Source organism: Diospyros lotus, chromosome 1, assembly GCF_014633365.1.
Source record: "Diospyros lotus cultivar Yz01 chromosome 1, ASM1463336v1, whole genome shotgun sequence".
Lineage (NCBI taxonomy): Eukaryota > Viridiplantae > Streptophyta > Magnoliopsida > Ericales > Ebenaceae > Diospyros > Diospyros lotus.
In genome coordinates, this window is record NC_068338.1 from 27,081,650 (window position 1) to 27,108,561 (window position 26,912).

A 26,912-nucleotide genomic window follows, 5' to 3' on the forward strand; every position below is an offset into this window, starting at 1 on the left:
TTGCCAAACTACGCTGCCTTATCTTTTGCAAACTAGGAAAATGTTATGTTACCTGCATCAGCAGCGCCCCCCCCCCCCCCCCCCCCCGGCCGCCGCTAACGCGAGCAACAAAACAGAACTCTTGTAAACTATCATTGCTGCGTAAATATGCCAAACATGAGAGAAAACTTATGCCAAAACACATTTAATTAACAAATTCAATTAAAGCAATAATAGAAATGGAAATTATAAGCTATAAGACTACATTAAGTACAGCATATCTTATTATCACACATTGTTTATGCAAACATCTTAACAACTCTGTCTCATGTCAGGATGGTTCGATATGATCACATTTTTTGTAACCTCTGTTTTTTTGCATCTTCGTTCACCTTAAAGATGTATACATAGATGAATCCCATAAGCCCTTAAACTTATACTTTCTTACAAATCTTTTCCACGCAACTGGTAAAAACGTGCTTATAGGCACCAGCTGTAGAAGTTCACTCAAGGATCGTGCACGCGGGCAGCTTCTCGTGAATCACGTGCCACTGTTGGTTTAACTCGTGTAAGTCTGACTTGAGACTGAACCAGGAAGATGTGAAGGGCTTTCCACAAGTCTTGGAAGTAGGTACACCTTTCTAGAGGAACCAGCTAATCTGGGTCTTCACTAATGACTTCTTCAGCTGGAACCACCGTCTGTTTATTCCATGAGCAAAACTGAAAACTCCAAAAAGCAGTACATGACCATGGAGATGCTAACACAACGACTAACTGACAGCAAAATTAAACGGGCACAAACCACTTCCAATATCAACCTTTTTATCATGACTAAACTACAGTAGACATCCAAAAATAACTTGAATATAACCAGATAAGGCACAATTAGGGACAAGATCTTGTGGAGTCAGAAAGCGAGTTTGTTTTGAGAGCCATGCAAATGACCTTTAAGTAACCACCTGAGAGTTTAGTACATAGAAGGTGAAGGCCTGTTACTAGAAATGCCAAACTGTTAAACTGGATATCTTGGGGAAGTTTTGTCAGATTTTAGAACAATTATCTTAGGTAACATTTAATAAGCTCCATGAAGAACAAATAACACAGAGCTGCTACACAAGTGGTGGAAAGTATGCCCAGCACATTGTAATCACACCCTCACATACTTCATGAGCTCATCTACACGCATCACACTCAACATATAGCATAACCATAGAAGTCAGTTTATAGAGCTCTAGTATTGTGGCTCAATATCAAGCAGTACAGCTCACTATCTGGCGTTGAGTTATGGCAACTTCCAGTTAAGGTGGCTAAGAAAATTGTGGAAAAGTAAAGAGGAAAACTGTAGAAGACAAGGAGGGAGAGAGAGAGAGAGAGAGGCAGTGCAGAAAAGAGCAGGGTTACTCTTCCTCTCAACAGAGGTGACTCTTACAAAGAAATGGTAATCACAAGGTTTTCAAAAGAGGCAGTGTACTTGCTACTTTTCTTGCTTACAAAGAGGGATACAACCAGGATAACTATCCAAATGGGTTGAAGCAATTCTTTGAGTGACAATCATTCAATGTATAGGACTTCTTTATCACAATTATGTCAATAGATTAGGATACAACAACAACAACATATCCAGCCTTTATCCCATTATGTGGGGTCGGCTACATGAATTCTAGACTTCCATATATTTCTATCTTTTGTCATATCTTCATTGAAATCCATACACTTCATATCAAACTTTAATGTCTCCCTCAAAGTCTTCTTAGGTCTGCCTTACCTCTTTTTTTGATTAATTGTTCCATTTCATCAACTCTCCTCACAAGAGCGTCTCTTGGTCTCATTTTCACATGACCAAACCATCTTAGTCTAGTCTCTCTCATCTTCTCTTCTATTGGCACTACTCCTATCTTATTACGAATAACTTCATTTCTAATTTTATCTTTTCTTGTATGGCCACACATCCATCTTAACATCCTTATCTCCGCTACACTCGTCTTTTGCTCATGTTGGTATTTGACTGCCCAACATTCTGAGCCATACAACAAAACTGGTCTTATAACTGTCCTATAGAATTTTCCTTTCAATTTTAATGGGATTTTACCATCACATAACACCCCCGATGCATTTCTCCATTTTAGCCAACCTGCCTTAATTCTATGTGTGACATCCTGGTGAATTTCTCCATCTTTTTGAATCACTGATCCCAAATATCGAAAATGGTCTTTTCTTTGTAAGATTTGGTCTTCCAATTTTATTATAACATCCTCCACTCTTGCATTCTTACTAAATTTGCATTCCATATATTCTGTTTTCTTTCTACTTAATTTAAATCCCTTAGATTCTAAATTGTTTCTCCATAACTCAAGCTTAGTGTTAACTCCTTCTTTTGTTTCATCCACCAACACTATGTCGTCTGCAAATAGCATACACTATGGCACCTCTGTCTGAATATCTTTAGTGAGTTCATCCATTACTAAAGCAAATAAGTATGGACTTAGTGCAGAACATTGATGCAATCCTATTGTAATTTTAAACGGTTCAGTATCCCCTCCGCATGTTTTGACCCTTGTCTCTGCACCATGATACATGTCCTTAAGGGCTTGTATATAGGCTATTCGGACTCCTTTCTTCTTTAAAACCCTCCATAATACTTCTCTAGGGACCCTATCATAGGCCTTTTCTAGATCTATAAACACCATATGTAGGTCCTTCTGATGACCCGATACCTTTCCATTAGGCGCCTCAGTAGGTATATAGCTTCCATTGTTGACTTATCGAGCATGAAACCAAACTGATTTTCTGAGACCTCTGTTTCTTTTCTGAGTCTCTGCTCTATTACTCTCTCCCAGAGTTTCATGGTATGGCTCATTAACTTAATTCCTCTGTAATTTTCATAGTTTTGAACATCTCCTTTGTTCTTATATATAGGGACCAAAGTACTCTTCCTCCACTCATCTGGCATCTTTTTTAATTTAAGAATCGCGTTAAATAATTTCGTTAGCCAGGAGATACCCTCTTCTCCCATGCATTTCCATGCTTCTATTGGTATATTATTCGGTTCCACCGCCTTATAATTTTTCATCTTTTTTAATGCTTGCCTTATTTCATTTGGATTTATGCGTCGATAAAATGTATAGCTCACGTTCCCTTCAGAGTTACTAAGATGTCCCAACCTAACTCTTGTGTCGCCATCATCATTGAATAATTTTGTGAAATACTCATTCCATCTCTCCTTAATCGCTCCTTCATTCATTAATACATTTTGATTTTCATCTTTTATGCATTTCACTTGATTTAAATCCCTTATTTTTCGTTCTCTTGCTTTAGCTAATTTATATATATCCCTTTCTCCATCTTTTGTATAAAGTCGTTTATATAGATTCTCGTATGCTTTTGACCTTGTTTCACTAACAGCTTTTTTTGTTGCCTTTTTTGATTCTTTATAATTTTTTTGATTTTCTTCATTGTTGCACTGATATACAGCCTTATAGCAATTTTTCTTATTTTTAATTTTCAATTGCACTTCTTCATTCCACCACCAAGACTCCTTAAGGTTAGGGGCTCTACCATTTGTCTCTCCAAGCACTACCTTTGCTATGTTTCTTAGGGCATTAGCCATTTCTCTCCACATTTGGTTTGTCTGTCCTTCTCCATTCCATTCTCTTCTACTCCTTAATTTTTCTTTGAAGATTAGTTGTTTCTCCCCTTTTAAATCCCACCACTTGATTCTTGGATTTTGTTTTATGTGATTTTTTCTCTTCCAATTTCTTACTTGGACGTCAAGTACTAGAAGTCTATGTTAAGTATGTCAGTAGATTAGGATAAGCAATGAAAATCTAGGATAAAGAATCACTTGGATAATATGAAATATTTTAGTAAAAAACTATTGAAGGTTTCTGCTCAACTTTCATTTACAAAGTTGTCCTAAACAATCAGAACATATATGTCAATATTTGTTGCTTTAACTAGCTCATATCAAACTGGAATAGACCAAGAATGGATATCTCCAAATAAAATGAAAATTACTTACCAAAATCTGATTTTATCTTTTAAAAAATCCGGTACGGTAGTAGTCCACTGTTCAAATGCCTAATCAAAATTCTAACTCCATGGATCAGCAGTCAATCATCTGCCTCCACAACCAAGGTTAGCTCACATTAATGCCTTATTGCTACAAGTAAAATCCTTATTCCATATTAAAATGTGAAATATCCACATAATATAAAGGAATTAAACAGGTCAGCATTTTTAACAGTTTTTACCCTGTAAATAACTTCTACTCTTAGAGAAACAATTTCTTGTTCTCTGAGGTATGCAATTGGTTTAGCCATTGACCCTGCAGGAAACCTTTAATTTTTTCTAGCTCATGACACAGCAGGATAGCCATTGACCCTGCAGGAAACCTTTAATTTTTGTTAGCCCACAACACAGCAGGAAACCCATCTCATGTATCTTGACACGGGCAAAATTTTACGAATCCATACCCTTAAAAAAGGTCACAATGTCCATCTGTACCCCTCAGCCAATATCATGTATGCAACTATGGCTCATTTGAGTCTCCCTCCCTAAGAAAAATAAGAATCCCTTGAATCACATGTTGGTGGATAGCTACTTCAGTCACCCCTTCCTTACCCATTTAATTAAATAAAAAATAAAAGAAGAAAGAAAGAAAGCATTGGTGCATTTCTTAATACATATGCAATACAAATTGTAGTGCACTAGTGATAAAATAAGTAAAATATAAATCAATTTTTGAACTTTTAGTTTGTTCATGAATCTCTCTGGAAAACATTAACATTATTTTGTTCACACTTGTTTTACTATATGTAGATCACAAGGAAATATATTTTATTACTTTTTACTATTAAAAATTGATCTATAATCAGAAAAACTCATAAATTGTTAGCATTTTACCATATGCATATAAAATTATATATCTATTAATCAACCATGGTGTCCTTTATATGTGGCATCTTATTTGTTTAGAAAATTATCGCGTCTGCATGTCAGTCTTGTGTTATATCCATGTCTCATATGTAGTCATGCTTCAACCCGTGTACATAATTTATCCTACAACAAGATGAGCTCAAACAGTACTCGTAGGAGGACAACTGCAGTCTAAAAGATATATCAAAAATATGAAAAGTAATTAGTAAAAATGAACCTAGAGACTAACCTAAGTAACAGTCATCTTTTTCCCCCACAGATGAAGTTAACTCCATGTAAGATAATTCATTATTGTGGAAGAACTGCAAGCTGTTATTCTAGTAATATCTCATCTCCAGGCATCAATCAGCATTAAGTTAATCCCTGGTGTCTCAGTGGATACATATGATTTTTATTACACTTCTCTGAAAATAAGTATCACCCAGTTCGCCTGAATGGACTGCTACCTTGTTGGTTTAGCACACTAAATACTGCATTATATATTAACAATACTTGATCTGAAACGTTTGTAACTTTCTTTCTGCAAGGTAATGCTAAAAATCTCTTGGCATATGAAACCTAGGGCAAAATAGATGCAGATTGAACAAGCAATTAACAAGAAAAAGGATATTACAGCATCAACAAACTGACAGGCAGCTGAACTTCATATTTATAAAATCATAAAAGGGAAAAAATGGAAGACCACATGCAGGCTAATTTATGAATGGCAGTAATTTATGGAAAAGCAAAAGTAGCTAGCTACTCACTATACTTGTGACAACATTCCAACAATCTATCAACTGTCCCATCATCTAAATGGTTATCCATCATAAAATTGCTCTCCTTATTTGAGTCCTTCAGGGCAATCCATTGGCTTAACATACCAATAATCTCTCTCACCTATTACGAGGTTAAGGGAATCAAGAAGAATGAAAGACAGTCAGTCACATAGGGAACTATATGACAGTTACAGAGAACTCCATATATTCAAAGTCATATTACATTTCTACCACTAATTCAACAGTATTATTATATGGGAAACTTTAACCCATTCAAAACAAGGATACAGCTGTTGCTTTCCGTCTTAATTTCGCACCAGCATTGCAGCTGCCTAGCTGATGGTCAAGGAGCTCATCTTCAATCAATTCTGATTTGCTTACAAAAACCAAAACATGTTGATAGAGTGTTGACAAGCTCATCTGACTTTCTTTGAGTTGAATCAATAGTTGATTAATAATGCTCCAAAGTGCACTTTTTGCTTCTATATCATCAGAAGCAAAAGGGAATATATCAAATAGAACCTGTAGGAAAGACAAGTCTGGATGGATTTGACGGTCACTGCTTATCCTCAAAAAGATTTTATGATGATAGAACTAAATGAAAAGTAAAATGAAACTGCCACTGCAAGAGGTTTTACTGGTGAAAGCATTTTACCCTGTGATATGTCTAAGGCCATATCAGCTGCATCGGTAAGTATATTTGCAATTAAAATGGCAGCAGTAACACAAGAGTTGGCAACCTGGAAGGGAGATTGTCATTAGGCATTTTACAGTTTCCAATGCAGTTCCTTCTTCCTAATGTAAAGGAAGTGCCATATATGAGTCCAATAGATTTGAATTTGAAGCAATAATTTTATAGCCTGCATATTTTCAATCCTTAGTTGAAGTGAATTCCACGATAGTTCAATAGGTAGACATATAAATAGGTGTATATCTCTAAAACCAATATCTTTACAGGCTGCACATTTTTTTATACTCATTTTTTGTTGTTTCTTTGTTTTTTTTTTTTTTTTTATTATTTAGCAGGTGTATATGTATTAATAATGACACCAAGGTGGTGAATTCTTCCACATGGAACACATAAAAGTAAAACCCTATCTAGCAAGCAGTCAAATTATATGAAATTAACTATCGTGACAGACTTTGCACTTCCAAATATGTGCATGAGTAAACCCTAGTTACCAAATTCTCTTTACCCACAATTAACATTTTCCTGCATTTCTAGAATTAAGATGTCCAAATATGTATGAGTAAACCCTCGTTACTAAATTCTCTTTTACCTGGAACTCACATTTTCCTGCATTTCCAGAACTAAGATGAAACTTAAGGGAAACTTCAAGTAAATGTTTGTTGACAAATTCTGAAACTCAAAACATATCATAAAGTAACTTCTGAAGAATTTTTTGAATAAAATTTCACTGTTTCATAATTTTACTATTTTTATGTACTCCTGAACCTTGTTTTTTTTACAGTGCTTCATTTTTATTCCAAGTTTCTCTAAAGTATTTCTCACTAGTATTTTAGTTCATCAAACTGATCTATGTGACTATGTTTAGAACTCTTAAGGAATTTCATATATAGCATATTTGATCTTATATTGATTTATATGACTATTTTGGGGCTCTCTCTTTGATACAGTCAAGAACCCACTAGATAATCATTGATTTTAGGCAATTTTATTTGATTGAGATAATTACTGGTTTATATGGTTAGGATTGATTATCTAGAAGTATTTTATTTCCATTAGGATTTTATGATAGAATTTGTGGTTACAGATTAGTATATCAGATAGGATTGGTTTTGAAGGAGTTCTAGTTGTTTTAGAAGTTTTATCAAGCCTATAAATGTGTTGTTGATATATTGCAAAATTATGGTTGTGTTAATGGTTAAAAAAAATGGAATAGCTAGGAGCTAGTTCCCTCTTCGCATCCTTTGCTTCTTCCTCTTATCTTCTTCCTCTCCCTTAACTCTTTTCCTCCCTTGATTCTGCATCACCCTTCCTTGTCATCGAGTCCATTGCATGTGAGCAAATAGCACCAGCAAATGCTTGCACTTTTCAATAATATATATATATATATATATATCCATGAGTACCACCCAAAAAAGCAACTCTAACGGGACCTTGGTATTCAAAACCTGTCTACTGAAATAAAGTGCCACACAAACCCATCAGTATCCCATAATAAATCTAACTCATCACCAGAACCTAGCCAGGGAGCAGCAAATGCAGAATGATTTTGATACCGAACCTCCACAATCAAACTAGAAGTATTTATCACAATAAGGATGGAAAATGATATGATGCCAGAAATAATACAACTTTTTGCTGATTGAAAATAGTCTAAGAATAGGATAGATTCAGAATGAGAAGAATTAAAAGGAGCAGGTAAATATGAATGTATCATGTACCTAGGGTTAACCTAGGGTTTAGAATGGAATTTGGGAGAAATTGGGAAAGATAGAACAGCAAAATATGGAGAATTAGAGCAGAAAGAGAGAGATAACAGACAGAATTAAGAGATAACAGAGGTGATCAAGAGAGAGAACAAAGAATTGAAAGGGAAGAATAGAGAAATCAAAGAGGAAATTGAGAGAGAATTGATGAGAGTGAGTCTAAAATTCAAATATCATTCAGCAACATGAGTTCTCTAACTACACTAGCCTATTTATAGGCTTAACAAATGAATATACTAATAGCTACAACATAAGAGTATGAACAATTGTGAGAAAACTTGGCATATATTTCTCTAATCTCTACTAGGAATCGTTATGATATATATAGGAGAAATAAATCAATAACTAAGGAAAAAAGAAGAAATCCTAATTACATCAATTATTAATTTACATTAATCAATCAATCCCAACAATTAAGATTGATTATAATCAATCCCATAGATTGTAGAATAAGATTGATTATAATCAATCCCGTAGATTGTGGGATTTGATTTTCCAACACTCCCCCTTAATTGATAATCAATTCCATAGATTGTGGGATTTGATTTTCCAACACTCCCCCTCAAACTGGTAAATAGATATCAATCATTCTCAGCTTGCCCACACAAGACTCAAAGCTTGGTTTGGATAGAACTTTGGTAAGAACATTAACTTTTTGAGAAGTTATGAGAACATAGGACAAGAATATAATTCTATTATCTATTTTAGACTTGATGAAATGTATGTCGATTCTAACGTGTTTCATCATGTCATATGCTGAATTGGATTGTGTACTATACTTATAGCTAATTTACTGTCATTATAAAGTTTCATGGGACTAGTGATAGGCATGTTTAAATCTGTCATAAGTCTTTGGATCCAAATGAGCTCACAAGTTCCTTGAGCCAAGGCACGAAACGTGGCTTCTGCACTGCTTCTTGCAACAACGGTTTGTTTTTTACTTCTCCAAATGACTAGATTTTCCCAAACTCTAGTGCAATACCCAGTTGTAGATTTACTGTCATCTACTGCTCCTGCCCAATCTACATCTGAGTACCCCACTACATCCCTAATACTCGTCTTTCTAAACAATAATCCTTTTCCGGGACTTCCTTTTAAATATCTCAAGATCTGAATTGTTGCATCCATATGCCTCTTCGTGGCAGCATGCATGAATTGGCTGATCAAGCTCACACTGAAAACAATGTCTAGCCTAGCTAAGGGTAAATAGATCAATTTCCCAACTAGGTGTTAATAGGTCTCCCTGTACACCGGAGGATCATCATCTGTAATCTTTTATTTCCAATTCCTCTCTAGAGGTGCCAATGCAGGTCTATATCCCAGTTTTCCAGTTTCCTTCAACAGATCTAGAACATGTTTTCTTTGTGAGATGAAAATTCCCCGTTTACTCCTAGCAAACTCCATTCCCAAGAAATACTTTAGAGTTCCGAGATCTTTCACTTTGAATTCTGACTAGAATTCTTTCTTTAAATTCACAATTTCTGTAGTGTCATCACCTGTGATAACCATATCATCTACATAGACAATCAGAACTGTTTGCTTCCCATTATCACTTCTTTTGACAAATATAGTGTGATCTGTCTGTTCTTGTTTATATCCAAGTTTCTTCATAACAAAGCTAAATCTAGTAAACCATGCTCTAGGAGATTGTTCTAGACCATAAAGAGATTTTTACAGTTTACATATCTTTCTTGATCCAGCATGCATCTCAAATCCTGGAGGAGCTCTCATGTAAATTTCCCCATCCAGAGTGTCATTCAAAAAAGCATTCTTAATGTCCACTCCATAAGTCTCTTCATAGTTAACTCCATAGGTTTGGGTGTACCCTTGAGCCACCAATCGAGCTTTATATCTTTCTACAGTGCCATATGATCTATACTTCACTGTAAACACCCACTTGCTTCCAATAGTCTTTTTTCCTCCGAGCAACTCCACCATCTTCCATGTTCCATTTTCTTTTAGAGCTTTCATTTCTTCCATTACTGCCATTTTCCACTGTGGATCTTGTAATGCTTCAAGAATAGTGCAGGGCACTCGAATCTCATCTACTTTGGAAATAAAGGCCCTATAACTTCCTGATAACTGAGAATATGTGAGATAGTTAGAAATTGGGTGCTTTGTACAAGCTCTTACCCCTTTTCTAACAACAATTGTGAGATCCCAATCATCTTCTTTTACATCTTCTTCAACCACACTTGATTCCTTTTCCACAGGAGGATCTACCACTGGTTCAGACTCATGGTTTTGTTTGAGAGTGTGTAGCCAGCGAGAGTAAACATGTTTCAATGGTGGTCCAGGATTATGGGACACTCCCCCTGGATTTGGGACCAGTTCAGTTTGAGTGTTTGGAGAGGAAGAGCTAGGAAAATCAAGGGCAGGTAAGGTTACAAGATGCAAGGGAAAAGCTTGTTGCTCAGGGTTCGGTCTAACAAGTTCTCCTACGGCTATTGGATCCCAACGATGATCTCTTGATGAAGTCTCCCCCTAGATAGTAGCTTGGGGATAGAAGAATTGTTGTTCCACAAAGGAAACATCACAGGAAATCAGAAATCTTTTGGAGGGAGGATGATAATACTTATACCCTTTCTGAGAAGCAGAGTAACCCAGGAAAATACACTTGTAGGCTTTGGGGTCAAGTTTATTGGGATTGGGTTGATTATTGTGAACAAAGGCAAGACACCCAAAAACTTGAAGTGGAAGAAAGTTATGAATGTGAGATGAAGGAAAGACAAAAAGTAAAGCACTAAGTGGATTGCTAAACTTGAGAACTTTGGATGATAACCGGTTGATAAGGTAGGTTGAAGTCAAAAGAGCCTCTCCCCAAAGAGAATAAGGGACATGACTAGCGATCATGAGGGACCGAGCAACTTCCAGCAAGTGACAATTTTTGCACTCAGGTACCCCATTTTGCTGAGAAGTATAAGAGCAAGAACTTTGGTGGAAGATACCCAATCTTGAAGGTAGTGATTAAAGGCATGAGAAAAGTATTCTTTACCATTGTCAATGCGGAGGATCTGTATAGAAGATTGAAAAATATTTTTGATAAGCTGGTGAAACGTTTTGAAGATCATGGGAACCTCAGACTTATCTTTCATCAAATAATCCTAACAAACCTGGGTATGATCATCAATAAACGTGACAAACCACCGTTTGCCAGTGACGGTGGAAACTCAAGATGGACCCCAGACATCACTATGCACAAGGTGGAATAGGCGTGATGGTGTATAAGGACGAGAGGGATGGGGAGAATGCGAATGTTTTGCTAGTACACAATGATCACAATGAAAGGAACTAGGGTCTTTATTAAGGAATAATTGGGGGTACAAAAACTTTAAAAATGAAAAACTAGAATGCCCTAATCGTTGGTGCCAGAGGACATCGGATTCAAAAATAGTGTGAAGACCCACAGGAATAGAAGGATTGAATAGCCACCATTGGACAAATTGTACAAGCCATTGTATTCTCTAGCATCGCCAATCATCCTCGCCAATGGTAAATCCTGAAATTGACAGTGGGAAGGAAAAAAAGTTATAGAGCAATGTAAATCAGTTGCCAATTTATGAACAGAGATTAAATTGCACTATAATTTGGGCACATAAAGAATAGACTTAAGTGGCAACCCAAACACCATGAGATCATCCCAGCCCGAGACCTTACACAAGGACCCATCTGCCATGGTAATACCAATGTCCTCTGTACAAGGGCGAAAATTAAGGAGTCCAACCGAAGAGCCACACATATGGTCAATCGCTCTAAAATCCACAATCCAAATGTCTTGGGGACCTTTGTAGGATAAAAGGGAAGCATAAAAGATGATTTTACCTTTGTGAGCCATAAGTGCAGTGGAACTAAAATCAGGTTCCTTAGTAGGATCGAGGAGTTTTTTCAACATCGCCATTTGTTCGGCTGTGAACGGTAAGACGCCAGAGGAGGGAGAGTTAGGTGGGGCATCAACAACATAAGTTGTTTTTGTGCGTCTTTAACTTATGGGTTTCCAGTCGGCAGGCTTCCCATGAAGGTCCCAGCAAGTCTCCTTAGTGTGATATGGTTTGTTGCAATGCTCATACCATAAACGATCTTTCTGAGGCCCAAGAGACTATTGCCCAAAAGGCCCTTTGGATTTTTCAAGACGATAAACTACAAATGCGAAGCCTTGGGTAATAGAATCCATGCCGAGATCTTTGGAATGAGGCATCATAACACGTTTGTGACTTTCTTCGTGGTGGACAATTGCAAAGGCCTCATTGATAGTCGGCAGAGGTTTGGTGCCCAAAATACAACCCCGTACCTCATCTAAATCAGCATTGAGTCCCTATAAAAAATTAAAGACACGTCTTTCTCCTACATAGCTAGAAACGGTTGATCATCTTTAGTACAATGCCAAGTAACGGTGTGATACAGATCAAGCTCTTGCCATAACTCATAAATGGTATTAAAATATTCCGTAACTGACATACTTCCCTGTTCTATGGAGTGTGTAGAAATTGATGAGTAGAAAGGAAGTTCAGAATCAAAATCGTACCTTGAACAATAGGATACATTCCCTATTAATAGAGAAGAGAATACACTATAGGAAAGTTCTATGAAAGGAAAGATATGCTACACAATAAACAAGGAAACCATATATACAACTTTACAGATTTAGGAAACTGTTTTAAACTATGATTACATTCCTAATATTTGGAGAGAATCCAATATATTCTTGGAAAGGCTGCTTGCAATCTTCCTTTCCAAATCATGTGTAATCCCGTGATCCATTCAACACTCCCCCTCAAGCTGGTGAGTGAATATCTATCATTCTCAGCTTGCTTATAAGCTCTTCAAATCTCTTAATAGGTAAGCCTTTTGTTAACACATCCGCAATCTGATTTGCTAAAGTAACAAAGGGCATGCATACCTCCTTGGATTCCAACTTCTCTTTAATAAAGTGACGATCAATCTTAACATGTTTGGTCCTATCATGTTGCACTGGGTTGTGTGCAATGTTGATAGCGGATTGATTGTCACAACACAACTTCATAGGTCAATTGCTAGGAATTTTCAGATCTTCCAACACTATCCTTAGCCATAGTAGCTCACATAAACCGAGAGCCATTGCTCTAAACTCATCCTCCGCACTAGACTGAGCCACCACATTTTGTTTTTTACTTCTCCAAGACACTAGGTTACCTCTAAGAAAGACACAATATCCTGTGGTTGACCTCCTATCCACCAATGAGCCCCCATAATCAGCATTTGTATATCCTCCTACTTCCATTTCCTTCCCTAGTCTAAATAGCAAGCCTTTTCCAGGAGTTGTCTTAAGATAACATAGGATTCTTTTCACTACTTGCATATGCTCCTCAGTAGGATTATGCATGAATTGACCCACCAAGCTAACAGCAAATGCAATGTCAGGCCTAGTGTGAAATTAGTAAATCAGACGTCCCACTAATCTTTGATACCTTCCTTTCTCCACAATCGGGCTATTAGAATCTCCCAGCTTAAGATTAGGCTCTAAAGGAGTGCTTGTTGTCCTGCCACCAAGCATCCATGTTTCCTCCAGCAATTCCATGGTATATTTGCTTTGGGTGAGAAAAATGCCATCCTTAGAGTAGGCTACTTCTATCCCCAAGAAGTACCTAAGCTTACCAAGATCCTTGATGTCAAATTCACGAGCTAGATCCTTCTTTAGTTGTTGTTGCTCCTCAATACCATCCCCTGTAACAATGATATCATCCACATACACCAATAAAGCTGTTAGACTACCTTTCTTTGAGTGTTTGATAAAGAGGGTATGGTCTCCCCTACTTCGCCAATACCCCATGGACTTCATAGACTTTGAAAATCTGTCAAACCAAGCCCTTGGAGACTGTTTCAGTCCATAAAGAGCTTTCCTTAGCCTGCAAACTTGCCTTGCAACACCATTATTAAAACCTAGAGGTGGTTCCATAAAGACGACTTCTTCTAGATCACCATGTAAGAAAGCATTTTTAACATCTAATTGCATCAATTGCCAACCATAACAACTGGCTAAGGACAAAAGGATTCTTACAGTGTTCATTTTTGCTACTGGTGCAAAAGTTTCCAAATAATCAATATCATAGGTTTGAGTATATCCTTTAGCAACCAATCTAGCTTTATGCCTTTCTAGAGTGCCATCTGCATTATACTTAACATTAAATACCCATCTACAACTCACAGGCTACACCCCTTTTGGCTTAGGCACCATGTCCCATGTCTGATTTTTCTCTAGGGCCCTCATTTCCTCTTGCATAACATGCACCCAATTCTGATCCTGTAATGCCTCCTCCATAGTCTTAGGAATAGCTATAGAGTCAAGAGAAGAGATAAAACACTTGTGCTTAGGAGACAAACGATGGTAGGAAATGAAATTGGCGATAGGGTATTTAGTACAGCTCCTAACTCCCTTTCTATTGGCAATAGGAAGGTCCAAATTAGTGTAGTCAGTAGTAGACAAAGGTTCAATGGATTGAGAGAATTCCATACCTGGTTGTGGGGAGGAAATTGGTTCTTGCTAAGCACACTGAGTAGGTTGATTCCTCCTTTTATACATGTAGGGTGACCCTTTGAACCTTGCAGGAGAACCTGGGATAGAAGGGAGTAACTCTTGAGATGTTACCTCTTGAGGAGCTGGACATGGAGTAAAAGAGATAGGAGACAAAGAATTAGTGGGAATAGAAGACTCAGTATCAATGGGAAGAGAAATTGTGGACCGGGGGTCATAGGATTGAGTGGATGATGGCTGAAACACTGATTCCAAACTTGGTAAGACCTGGGCACCATCTAGACTCTCCCCCTGGTGACCAGAAACACAAGGACGAAAGAAGGCTTGTTTTTCCACAAAGGTAACATCTTTAGAGATAACAAACTTCCGAGTGGGAGGATAGTAACATTTATAGCCCTTTTGAGTAGAAGAATAACCAAGGAAAACACAATGAAGAGCTCTTGGGTCAAATTTGTCCCGGTGTTGTTTAGACACATGCACAAAGGTTATGCACCCAAAAACCTTAAGTGGGAGAGGAGAATGAAGAGAGAGAGCTGGAAAATGAGTAGCAAGACAGTGATGAGGACTAAGATTTCCAAGCACCCAAGAGGGGACTCGATTAATCAAATGGGTAGCAGTTAGCACAGCCTCACCCCAAAAGGTTTTAGGGACAGAACTTTGATGCAAAAGAGCTTGAGTCACATTGAGAAGATGCCTCATTTTTCTCTCAGCAACCCCATTTTGTTGGGGGGTGTCAACACAAGAGGATTCATGGAGAATTCCTTTTTGTTGGAAAAACTGATTGAGAGTGTGATTAAACTAGTCTCGGGCATTGTCAGTTCGGAATTTTTTAATTGATACCCCAAATTGGGTGAGAATCATCATGTAAAAAGACTGTAAAACACTACTAAGGGCTGCCTTCTCTTTTAATAAGTAAACCCAGGTCATTCTAGTGCAATCATCAATAAAAGAAACAAACCATTTTGCCCCTGAACAATTAGAATTTTTTTAGGGTCCCCATATATCGGAATGTACCAATGAAAAAGGAAACAAGGACAATTTATTACTGACAGCATAGGGAACTCTATGATGTTTGGATACTTCACACACATCACAGTGAAACTCACTAATATTAAGACCATGAAATAGTTTAGGAAACATGGATTTCAATAGAGAAAAAGGAGGGTGCCTGAATCTAAGATAGTGAAGCCATACAGCCTCTTTTGTAGAATTTGATGTGGAAACATGGATTAGGATGGGCTGATCTCTTGCAGGGAAATCATAGATCTACTGGTGTTACAAGTAGTACAGTCCTTGGTGTGCTCTAGCAACACCAATCGTCCTCCCCGTGGCCAGATCCTGAAACACACAGTCATAGGGTGAAAAAATTACACTGCAATTGAGATCTTGAGTCAATTTACAGACTGAAAGAAGATTAGTAAAAAGGCTAGGAACATAAAGAACATGCTGCACTTTAAAAACAAGAGTGAGGCTCACTTTGCCATGCCCAACAATAGGAACAAACTGGCCATTGGCAACTGTAATGTTTCTGGAGCTATTCAAGGGTTCATATGTTTCAAAAAGATTTAGGTTAGGAGTCATATGATCAGTAGCTCCAAAGTCCAATATCCATAACTCATTCCTAGGTATTTTGGAGGCAATAAAATTCTCAGAATTGAAGCACATACCTACTTGAGCTAGAGAGCATGTAACCCCTTGAAAGGTTTTCAAAAAAGATTTCAACTTATAGATCTCCTCAATGTTTAGTACTCCCAAATCAGGTATGTTTGCAGCCTCTTCTTTTCCAGTAGTTTCTTCTCCTTCTTTAGTGGTCAGATAAGCTTTCATGGACTGTTTGGCCTGCAAACCCTTGAATCCTCCTCCCATCTTGCTTAAGACTGTTTCTTTTCCATGTAATTTGAAGCATGTCTCGCGTGTGTGTCTAGGTTTCTTACAATAAAAACACCACACGCCTTCCTTATTCTGTTTTGAAAAAGACTGCTCCTTGCCTTGAGACGATTTTGACCAGGCTCCCTACATTCTATTAGAAACCATAGCAGAACCTTCCATATGACTATCACTAAACATGGCAATCCTTCTATGTTCTTCACTCCGAACTATAAAGTAGACCTCATTCAAAGATGGCAGTTTTTCTCGGCTAAGAATCTGGGCTCTAACTTGATCAAATTCAGGGTTAAGTCCAGCCAAAAACTCTACTATTCTATCTCTTTCCAGCATTGATGTTAGAATAATAGTATCTTCACTACATACCATCTTAATGTCTTGGTAGTGATCCAATTCAAGCCAAAAACCATTCATCTTGTTATAATAATCTGTCACATTCATAGACCCTTGTTTTGTGCCACTAATCTTGGTCTTAATCTCATAAACAACAGATGCATCTTTGAGTATGTCCTTTTTACCGTCTCCCATATATCCTTAGCCGCAGATAAAAACATGTAATTTTTACTTACCTCGGGCTGCATTGAACTCCACAACCATGACATTAACATGGAGTCCTCAATGTCCCAAGCAACAAACATAGAATCTGAGGACTTAGGGGCTGGTCCAGTGAGGTGGGAGATCTTCCCCCTTCCCTTCAAAAAAGTCCTTACCAATTGAGACCATTGGAGGGAGTTGCCACCATCCAATCGGTATGATTGATGCATGCTGGGCAACTCTCCAGAAGATGGGCCTCCATTCGTAGATTCAATAGGTATTGCCTCTTTTGTTGGAGTGAGAGATGTGGCTTCTGTGATCTCCGACATTCTGTAAGAAGATAATTAATCGGGAAAGGACAGGAAGCAAATAGGGCAATGAAGGCCGAAAAAACGATTTTAGAACTTCCTTAGGTTGGCTCTGATACCATGTAGAAATTGATAAGTAGAAAGGAAGTTCAGAATCAAAATCGTACCTTGAACAATAGGATACATTCCCTATTAATAGGGAAGAGAATACACCATAGGAAAGTTCTATGAAAGGAAAGATATGCTACACAATAAACAAGGAAACCATATATACAACTTTACAGATTTAGGAAACTGTTTTAAACTATGATTACATTCCTAATATTTGGAGAGAATCCAATATATTCTTGGAAAGGCTGCTTGCAATCTTCCTCTCCAAATCATGTGTAATCTCGTGATTCATTCAACAGAGTGTAAGGTAGTCCAGACTTCAAACAATTGAGGGACGTTCTCCAAGTCAGAGTGCATTTGGTGGGCACCAGTCCACACTTCTTGGGCAGTGTTATTGAACAAATAGCGCCTTCCAATTTTGACGTCCACGAATTGGATGAGCCAAGTCATCACCAGAGAATTTTCCGCTACCCATGTGTTGAATTTGGGAGATTGAGGGCTCAGGGATAGCAGAACACCAGTAAGATAGCCCATTTTCCCTTTACCAGTCATCACGAGCTTCACAAACTAGTATCATTCCTGAAAATTGGTGCCATTGAGATGATGGACAGTCAAGGGGATGGGGTGTTGGTTAAGGTGGGACGTCTGCACAGTGGCAGTGCCGGGATTGAGGGAAAGAGGCACCGGGACAGTGTTTGGGTTAGTGTTTTGTTCGGTGTGGGAGTCGAGGGTCGAAAAAATGGAGGGTTCCATCGGTGGAAAGCTGGTCGGTGAGGCCATGGTGGTCGCTGGATCAGTCGGCACCACCGTCGTTGCTGGGATAGGGGTTCAGTGTTTGGGTCAGTGGGTACTGCAAGCTAGAGGATACTTCACGGCTCTAATACCATGAACAATTGTGAGAAAACTTGGTATATATTTCTCTAATCTTCACTATGAATGGTTATAATATATATAGGAAAAAGAAATCAATCAAATCCCTACAACTAAGGTAAAAATAAGGAATCTTAATTACATCAATTACTAATTTACATCAATCAATCAATCCCAACAATTAGGTTGATTATAATCAATCCCATAAATTGTGGGATTTAATTTTCCAACAGAGTACAACCAAAAGGGAGATACATATTACTAATCTATCCTTGGGATCGTGATAGAATGTTCATCACAAACTAGTCATTTATTTTATTCAGCAGGAAAATGATAGCATGTCATTCAGTTTAATAAATTGTTGACCCACTCAAGCTTCAGCAAATTAAACAAATCATTAAACAGGAAAACTAATCAGACACAGAGAAAACGATTCAAATCAATAAACTCACAGGTACACATACATATCATAGACACATGCAAGTATCCCATCTACTCTCCGTACCTTGATATATGAGTGTGTAAAAACACACATACATCAAGTTTTGTACAGCAGCAATGTACCTCAATTTTATCAGGCGTTTTGACAAGGTCAACAAGCAGTCTAAAAAGTTCCCTGTTAGAACTGACTTCTTGTGAATAATCATCAGTGACAGAAAGAGCTTCAATTGTCCGGAGAATTATATCAAGAACACAGTACCTGAAATTGGACGTTGTTAAATATCAGAATAAATATTTTTTATTAGATAACATGAAAATTAACAACAATTACAGAGTCACCCCACCTAGACAACTGAACCAAACTATTATAGCATGACTGACTACACATAGGGGTGATGACTTTATTAGCGGTCTGCAACAAAAACACTTTGAGCACTGGGCAGGAATGCATTCCCTTGGTGTCAATCACAATTAAGAACCATAACATACAAAAAGGCAGCTGCTAGCCATCAAAGAGGACATGAAGCCTTAAGAATAAAGTCACTAGAATAAAAGCTGGTGGTTGATTACATATAAGATAAATCAATTTGAAATGTACTTGTGTGCTACTGTACACTGTGTCCATGTTTAAAGTACCCAAGGAACCATAAGTCCACAAGTACAAATTCAGTTTCCTGGTTCAAGGACATCCAATTAATTAAAGAGGAGCTCAGATTTTAATATTAAAGTAGCACAGGATAGCATAGATGAAAGAATTGAAAGGCCTGAGCACTATCTCAATAGGAATATAACAAGTCACCATATGCTTTCGACATTCAAAACTGTGGCCCACAAATAAATTACTTCTAGAGCATATGAAGTTCTCTTATTTCTTACCTAATGGCCTATTTCTTAATATACCCTGCTTTTTTTATTAGAAATTTGTAGTACTTTAAGCCCTGTTATCTTTATTGTTTTCAGGCCGTTTTCAGTTTTTTAGTTTTCCAAAATAGTAAAAACGTGTTTACTTTTATATTTTCAAAAATGCATTTTCGAAAACAAAGAAAAATTTTGTAAAGAAAATAAAAAGTCGTTTTGGTTGCTTTCATCAGAAACACATTCGAAAATTTCAAAACGCAGAAAATACTACAGACAAAAAGAACATGTTTTCAACAATCTCAAAACAGACACTCAAAACACAAAATTAAAAATGAATTCAAAACTGAAAACTGAAATACGAAGAGAACAGCTCCTTAGACTTTTCTCCTACTAAAGCTGCATGTGGTTGTAAAACTTCAAGGCTTGGTGTTGTTGTTGAACTTTAGTGCAATGACTTCTAAGGAAAGCCAGTACACATAATAAAGCTTTTCTAGAAAACAATCATTATACTGAACAGGCATTACAAATAAATTATTAGCTTGGTATTAGTTTAATATACTCAACTAAAATAACAAAATTTAATTTGCAAAAGGTGCCGACAGGAGACCTTTGATATGATACTGAATGATCTCAACTTGAAAAAGCAATCTCATATAAGATCGATAAAGCAACGAAAAGAAAGAAGAAAGATCAGAAATTCCTTCTGGGCTAACAACAAAAATTGGACAACCACCAAGTTCCAACCAATGTACTAGTAGGTCAGCATTTTTAGAAATTAGATATTGCAGTTCCCTTCAAATGCACCGATAAAGCACAAAGGGGGACATCTTCTACACCTTCTAGCTTCTTGAATTCCAATCTCTTGCCCTCCAATCAAATATAAAAAGTAGCTGTTTGCATATCCCAATCAACACCAAGGACAAAATCAAAAACTTCCAGAGCTCCTCTTATCATATCAAATTACAAAAGAATACGATCACCAATTTTGCCACATGACAGGACATGCAACATCAATTAGCTAACATCTTACACTTTCTACCGAAATTAGTATCCTGAAGGTGCCATTGGATGGACAAAGCTAACTTAGGTGGAGCTTACTTACAATTTTAGCAGCACCAGAAACAATTATGAGCCTAAAACCCTAGCAAGTCCATGGTGCAAGAGAATTCATAAGCTGGGGAAATGACAGTGGGTTTAACATACACCTCAGATTATTTTCCTGTATTTGCAACTACATGGTATTTACACAGCAGAAGCCCAGAACTTTAATGTGAAGTTGATAGGCATGCACACAATGTCTAGAACAAGTTTGAATTACGTTCAAGAAGAGAACATTTTCATTTTGACTTATACTAAATATAAATCAAAGAAAATGGAAAAATATCCTCTGCATATCACTTATCAGAAAACACCACCATATGCAAGAAACGGTCAAACAAATTCCAGTTCTGGAAGGATGGTAGTAATAACACCATGCACCCAAAAACAAGGGGAATGATTGCACAAGATATATTAAGCTCCTAGTTGAAGGAGATATCATCCTACATGTTGTGCAAGAAAATAACATCTTACCTTTCTGGTACTCTTTCTCCCGCAAATTTGCTCATCTCAAAAGTCAAGAGATTTATCAGAAGACCTGGAAGACCCAACTGCATCAAACTTGGAAGCATACCAGCTACTACTTGCTCACTTTCAAGTATGGCTAACAGTAGCCCAACACTCTGGTCAGAAAAGAAAGTGATAATTAAAGCACTGAATCCAACGACGGTGAACATTTTCTATAAAGTCCAGATAAAATTATGAAGAGGAGCCCAACATAGAGAAAAGATTGCCAAATAAAACCAGTAACAAAAAATATGACCTTTAGCAACGTTCACCACATAGGGCCCAGAGAAAAGAATTTGACTTTAGTTACAACTGTTAACATGATGGAGTCAACATCAGAGCCAAACAATTTATGCATAGCAGCAATCATATTAACCAATTTTTTTGTGGAGGAAATGGGAACCTCCACCTCACTGTCTTCCAGTGGGTCCTTTAAGATTGATCATTGATCAATATTTCACCACATTATTGCCTACTGAAATCTCTTACAGACCTCATATTGATGCGGTACAGCAAGGAAAAAGTGCAGAAAGTAGGGAAGAAAGAGAAGAGATTAAGACGAAGACGAAGAAGAAGAAGTTTGAGAAGAACTAAAGCCAAGAGAGAAGAAGAGGAGAAAGAATAGCCAAGAGAGGAAATCAATACCAATGTAGTCAATGACCAAAGCCAAATAAAAAGTTACATCATAAGCCTATTTATAGGCCAAAACTAAATCTAAATTAGGAATCTAAATTCTACTATGATTCCAATCCAAATCCTATAATATCTATAATCGTCTAAAAATGGAAACAAATCAAAATAACGAGATAAAAAAATAAATCCTAATAAAATCTAAGTCAAAAACCAAAATAAAATAAAAATAGGAAACCATATAAAAAAAATTTATTTATCCCTATCATTCTTGCCCAATGGGAGAAAAACTCATCCTCCAGTTTTGGCGGATCTATATTCCTCAATCTGGAGGATGCATCCAATAAGCAAGAAAGCATTGGATTTGATCGTCCTTGGAGAAAATATTCCATTCACATAAAATAATGTCTATTATTTTTATGTGCATTGTAGAAAGCCAATTGTGCTTGAGTTGGTTGGGAGGGACAGAATTAGTCAACACAGGGTTCACCAGCAAGAATAGACTGATGTATCCCTAAGAGGTTTCTCTAAATCAACCTGTTCAATGGATTTAATCTTGCAACGAGGCAAAGAAGGAAGGATCACATGTGAAACAACATCAATAGAAGGCTTAGGAATTGGTAAAGGGCAAAGAGGTTTTAGGAATTCCTCAAGGAGAACTTTAGGGGATTCTTCAACAATTGGACATTTCTATTTTTGAGATTCCTTAGGATCTTCCTCAACTGCCATAACAATTTCTTCTATTACCTCAGCTTCAAGCTTGTCTTGGTCAAAAATTGAAATTTTCTGTTCTTCTAATCTGCTTTTGTTTTTCTTTGATCCATATATCCAGAAGCATGGATGAACAATCTTCAGTCAACTAGTAAAACCACAGTAAGAACACTTGGGTTGTGACTGAACAATTGAGGATGGCAAACTGGGTGAAAGATGACCTATCATAGACATGTGGTTCACAGGAAAGGTATGCCTGTGAACAGTTATCCCTATACCTGTTATGATCTATGTGGGGGAACCTAACCTGCCTCCCATTGCAAAAAAAGTGAGCATTTCAAGTGCTTCAAGTCTCGTGGTTATGGTCGTGAGTTGGGCTTGTATCCCTTGGTACGGGCTTGTGGGTCTTGTCTCATCTTATCAAATTGTGCTTGTGTATCTCAATGCATCTTGTGAATAAATTCGAGTAGTTGGGCCGCTGATGAGCAAGGAGGGTTTGATTGGTCGGGCTGCATGACTAAAGGACCAAATAAGTCCATGAAAATTTAAGAACAAATATTAAATTAACATTAATTTAGCAAACGGAAAATTTGGCCAACAAAAGAAACAACTTGACTAGGGCTGTGGCAAGAATTTGGGTTCGCGGCAACTTGGGCTTGCTTTAAGTAGTGGTCTCGTTTAGGACCTTCACTTGCTGTAAAGCTTGTGATGAGGCTGTTGGATATCTTTGAAATTTTTGGCTAGGGCTCTAACAATCTTGCTGAGGCTCAGCGATGTTGAATTAGGTCTTCAATGGCTAAAGACGTCGTCGTCGTTTTTGCTTCTGATAGTTGCTGCATATTGTAATTGAAGGATTTTCTGAAAGTTTCTAGGGCTGCAAAGATTTCTAACAGCTTTTGATTTCTGTCAGAAATTCTCAACTCCAAAAACTTGAAAAAATTGATGATTGCTAATAGGAAACTAGATGCTCTAACGATTCTGTGATTTGCAACTGATGGAAGCTAATGAAAACTCACGACCAACTTTTGCTCTGATACCAAAATTGATGCGGGATAGCAAGGAAAAAAATTGATGCGGGATAGCAAGAAAAACGTTCAAAAAGTAGGGAAGAAGAAGAAGAAGAACTAAGGTCAAGAGAGAAGAAGAGAAGAGAAAGAATAGCCAAGAGAGGAAATCAACACCAATGTATTCAAATAATCAAAGGCTGAATAAAAAGTTATATCATGAGCCTATTTATAGGCCAAAACTAAATCTAAATTAGGAATCTAAATTCTACCATGATTCCAATCCAAATCCTATAATACCTACAATCATCTAAAAGTGGAAACAAATCAAAATAACAAGATAACAAAATAAATCCTAATCCTAATCTAAATCTAAATCTAAAACCAAAATAAAATTAAAATAGGTAACGATATCAAAAAATTTCCCTATCATATATCCACCTTTCCATGTCAAACTAAAAAGAAATTAGAAGACATGCCTTAATTCATCATAAAATGCTGAGATTTACATTACAAGGCCAATCACTTAAAGGAATCCCTAATTTTCTTCAGTTTTTCTAGTAACATTCGACCACTTAAATTTATTGTCACCATCCTTAGAATTCTGCCAACAGATTTCTATTCCCCATACAAAAGTAATTAGGGTTTGAACAAAGTAAAAATATGAGGGCAACAATAATTGCCTAAGCTTGACATATTTAATAGAAGCCATATTCTTACTGCATCTACAGGTATGTAAATATACAACAACAACAACAACAACCTATTAAGCTTTAATCCCACTATGTGAGGTCAGCTATATGAATTTAAGCTTGCCAATCATTTCTATGACATTATGATAAACTCATAATTTTATATTTTATTTTCCTTACATTTAGCCAAATTTAACATGTTTTATGTCTTATAGTACTCATTTGTGATGATTCTTGATGTATGGGACATTATTGGCAAAGCTTAATAAATTATATTTAAAAAAATAATAAAATAAAAATAAATAAATAATTAAAAATTAAAAAAAAATAAATTCCACATATTTTGATTTTCCTACATGTGTTTATATGAATTTTATTTATTAATTTTGTAGGAAAGATAATGAAGAATTGGAGCAAAAGTGAAGCAGCGAGCCATGCATGGAATTAGAGTTGGAATTGGAGTTGAATTGAAGACTAAATATAATACTTTAATCAAGGGCCCACATGTGCAATTGAAGTTAAAATTGAAGTCCAGGAAGCTGTGATGTTGAAGGTGCAATTGAAAGCAAGAATATTATAATAATATGATATTTCAATTGGAGGCCCATGCATGTGCAATGTGATTGGATAATTCAAGGCCCATGGAGTTGAAGACGAAGGGCACTGCATACGCATATATATATTAATGAAGGCAGGGCAAAAGGGGAGGGATGCAGAAGCAACAAAGCGGCGCAATTGAGGAGAACGGAACAGAAGATTCACGGGCACAGCAGTGGCGCACGCGGCAAATCCTTTTCTTTCTCCCTTAGGTGTTTTCTTTTATTTTTGATGGGTCGCTAAATTTTTATTCCAGTTCAAGGATAATCGAAGTTTTGATTCTGCAGGAATTGTAAGATCGATTTGATTTTCATTGTTCTTCTATTCTTCCTCTATTTATATATCTCCTATGTTTGTTGAAATTATTGTTTTGATTGATTAATACAAAGGGCCCGTTGTATAATTGTCAAAACAATATATCGCCAATTAGAAATCGGAATCCGTAATTGTTTAGATGTTCTAATATTGGTGGCAATTAGCATAATTGATTATGAATAAGTCTTCAATTTATGTTATGGAGATATATAATCAAGCTTAAATGAATCGAGCTTGTCTGTTCATTGGTTAGAATTGGTCATCTTTCTAGTAATTAACGTTGTTGGTAAATTAAACCTTAAGAGCTTGTTTAGGGTTGTTTATTAACAAAGGAAATAATCAATGAGCTGGTTTGATTATCAGCAAAGTAAGGAGAGACAGGTTATTAGAGCTTGTTAATATCCATAACCAATTTAGTGAAAAAATAGAGGGTTTTATTTTTGCATCGATGATTAATTTCTCGAATCAATTCTAAGATTATATCTTAAGACCAGATACTTGCTTAAACTGATTTTCCGTTAATTCATATCCCTGTATTTGTTTTATTTTAAATTGTTTAAATCCCAAAATTCAAAACCCCCAATCATTTCTTCTATTTATTTTAATTTTTCAAAGGAATAGATCTAATCAATCCCTATGAATACGACATTGCTCATTACTATCACAATTTATATTTTTAAGAGTAAGAATTTATTATTTGTTGGATTTGACACCCATCACATTATCTTCTATAAGGTTCTTATAACTCGTATCATATGGAAGTGTCTTTCACGAAGTTTTTCTTAGTCTTCCTCTACCAACGAAAAACTTGTTCCATTCAATCCACTCTCCTCACAAGAGGCTCTACTAGATCTTCTTAAAGTATCAAACCAGTGCCTCATGTATCTTATCTTCAATAGAAGTCATTCTAACCTTATTACAAATAACCTTATTTCCAATTTTATCTTTTTTTTAATGGCTGCACATCTATCGTACCATCTTCATCTCCATTACACTCATATTATGCACATGTTGGTGCTCTACTGCCCAACATTTTCTACCATATGACAAAGATAATCTTATAGCCCTCTTATAATTTTTTTCCTTTAGTTTTAATAGCCATCTTTTAGCTAACAATAAAGATAATTTCCAGTTACAAAACCATCACTTCATCTCATAGAAATGCTTATTGTAATTAACCAGATGTCACACCCTTAGGGTTGAGCTGAGCTAGGGTATGAAAGCAAATTGGGAAGATTAAGAGAAAAATTTGGAGGGAGAGATCAGGAGAGAAATAGCAAGAGGCAGCAGAATATTCAAGAGAAGGGAGAGAAGATAATAGAGACAGAGAGAGAGATACACAGAATATCAATTCCTTACTCCACCTGCCCCTTCCTACAGCTATGGCTTAATATATAGCCTCACAGCCACGCCATGCACCCATGTGCAGTACACCCCAGATTCTAATTGCTTCTAATTATAGGACGACAAATAGCCCTAACAGAAAATAAAAACCAAAATTACAATAGCTACCCTTGGCATGTGACAAATTTTCCCCCCTTGAAATATTTTTTGTCCTCAAGAAACTTATTACTGTCAATCCATTGTTATTCATCCAATCCCAACTTTCTCTATCTGTTTTATTCTTCTTTCTTTCTTTCTCCTTCTAGGTTTTTCCTCTTTTGTTTTACATTCTTGTTCTCTTGGTTTTCCTCTGTAAGGACCAGCACCAAAGATTG

At 36.7% G+C, this 26,912-nt stretch overlaps 1 protein-coding gene across 3 annotated transcripts in view; it reads right to left on the bottom strand.

Annotated features, from left to right (window-relative positions):
• Positions 1-215: 215 nt before the first annotated feature.
• The window catches only part of LOC127811213 (uncharacterized), a 31,894-nt gene continuing 5,197 nt past the window's right edge, over positions 216-26,912 (bottom strand). Inside the window, exons 6-12 of one of the 3 annotated variants that reach the window (XM_052350928.1) lie at positions 21,213-21,361; positions 18,906-19,041; positions 6,328-6,412; positions 5,961-6,211; positions 5,661-5,793; positions 3,998-4,096; positions 216-699 (exon numbers count right to left, since the gene is read on the bottom strand). In XM_052350928.1, coding sequence (XP_052206888.1) covers positions 4,089-4,096; positions 5,661-5,793; positions 5,961-6,211; positions 6,328-6,412; positions 18,906-19,041; positions 21,213-21,361 — 762 coding nt within the window. In that variant the 3' untranslated portion in view covers positions 216-699; positions 3,998-4,088. The remainder of the gene's footprint in view (positions 700-3,997; positions 4,097-5,660; positions 5,794-5,960; positions 6,212-6,327; positions 6,413-18,905; positions 19,042-21,212; positions 21,362-26,912) is intronic. The other 2 variants (XM_052350935.1, XM_052350923.1) reach the window with 2 other exon arrangements.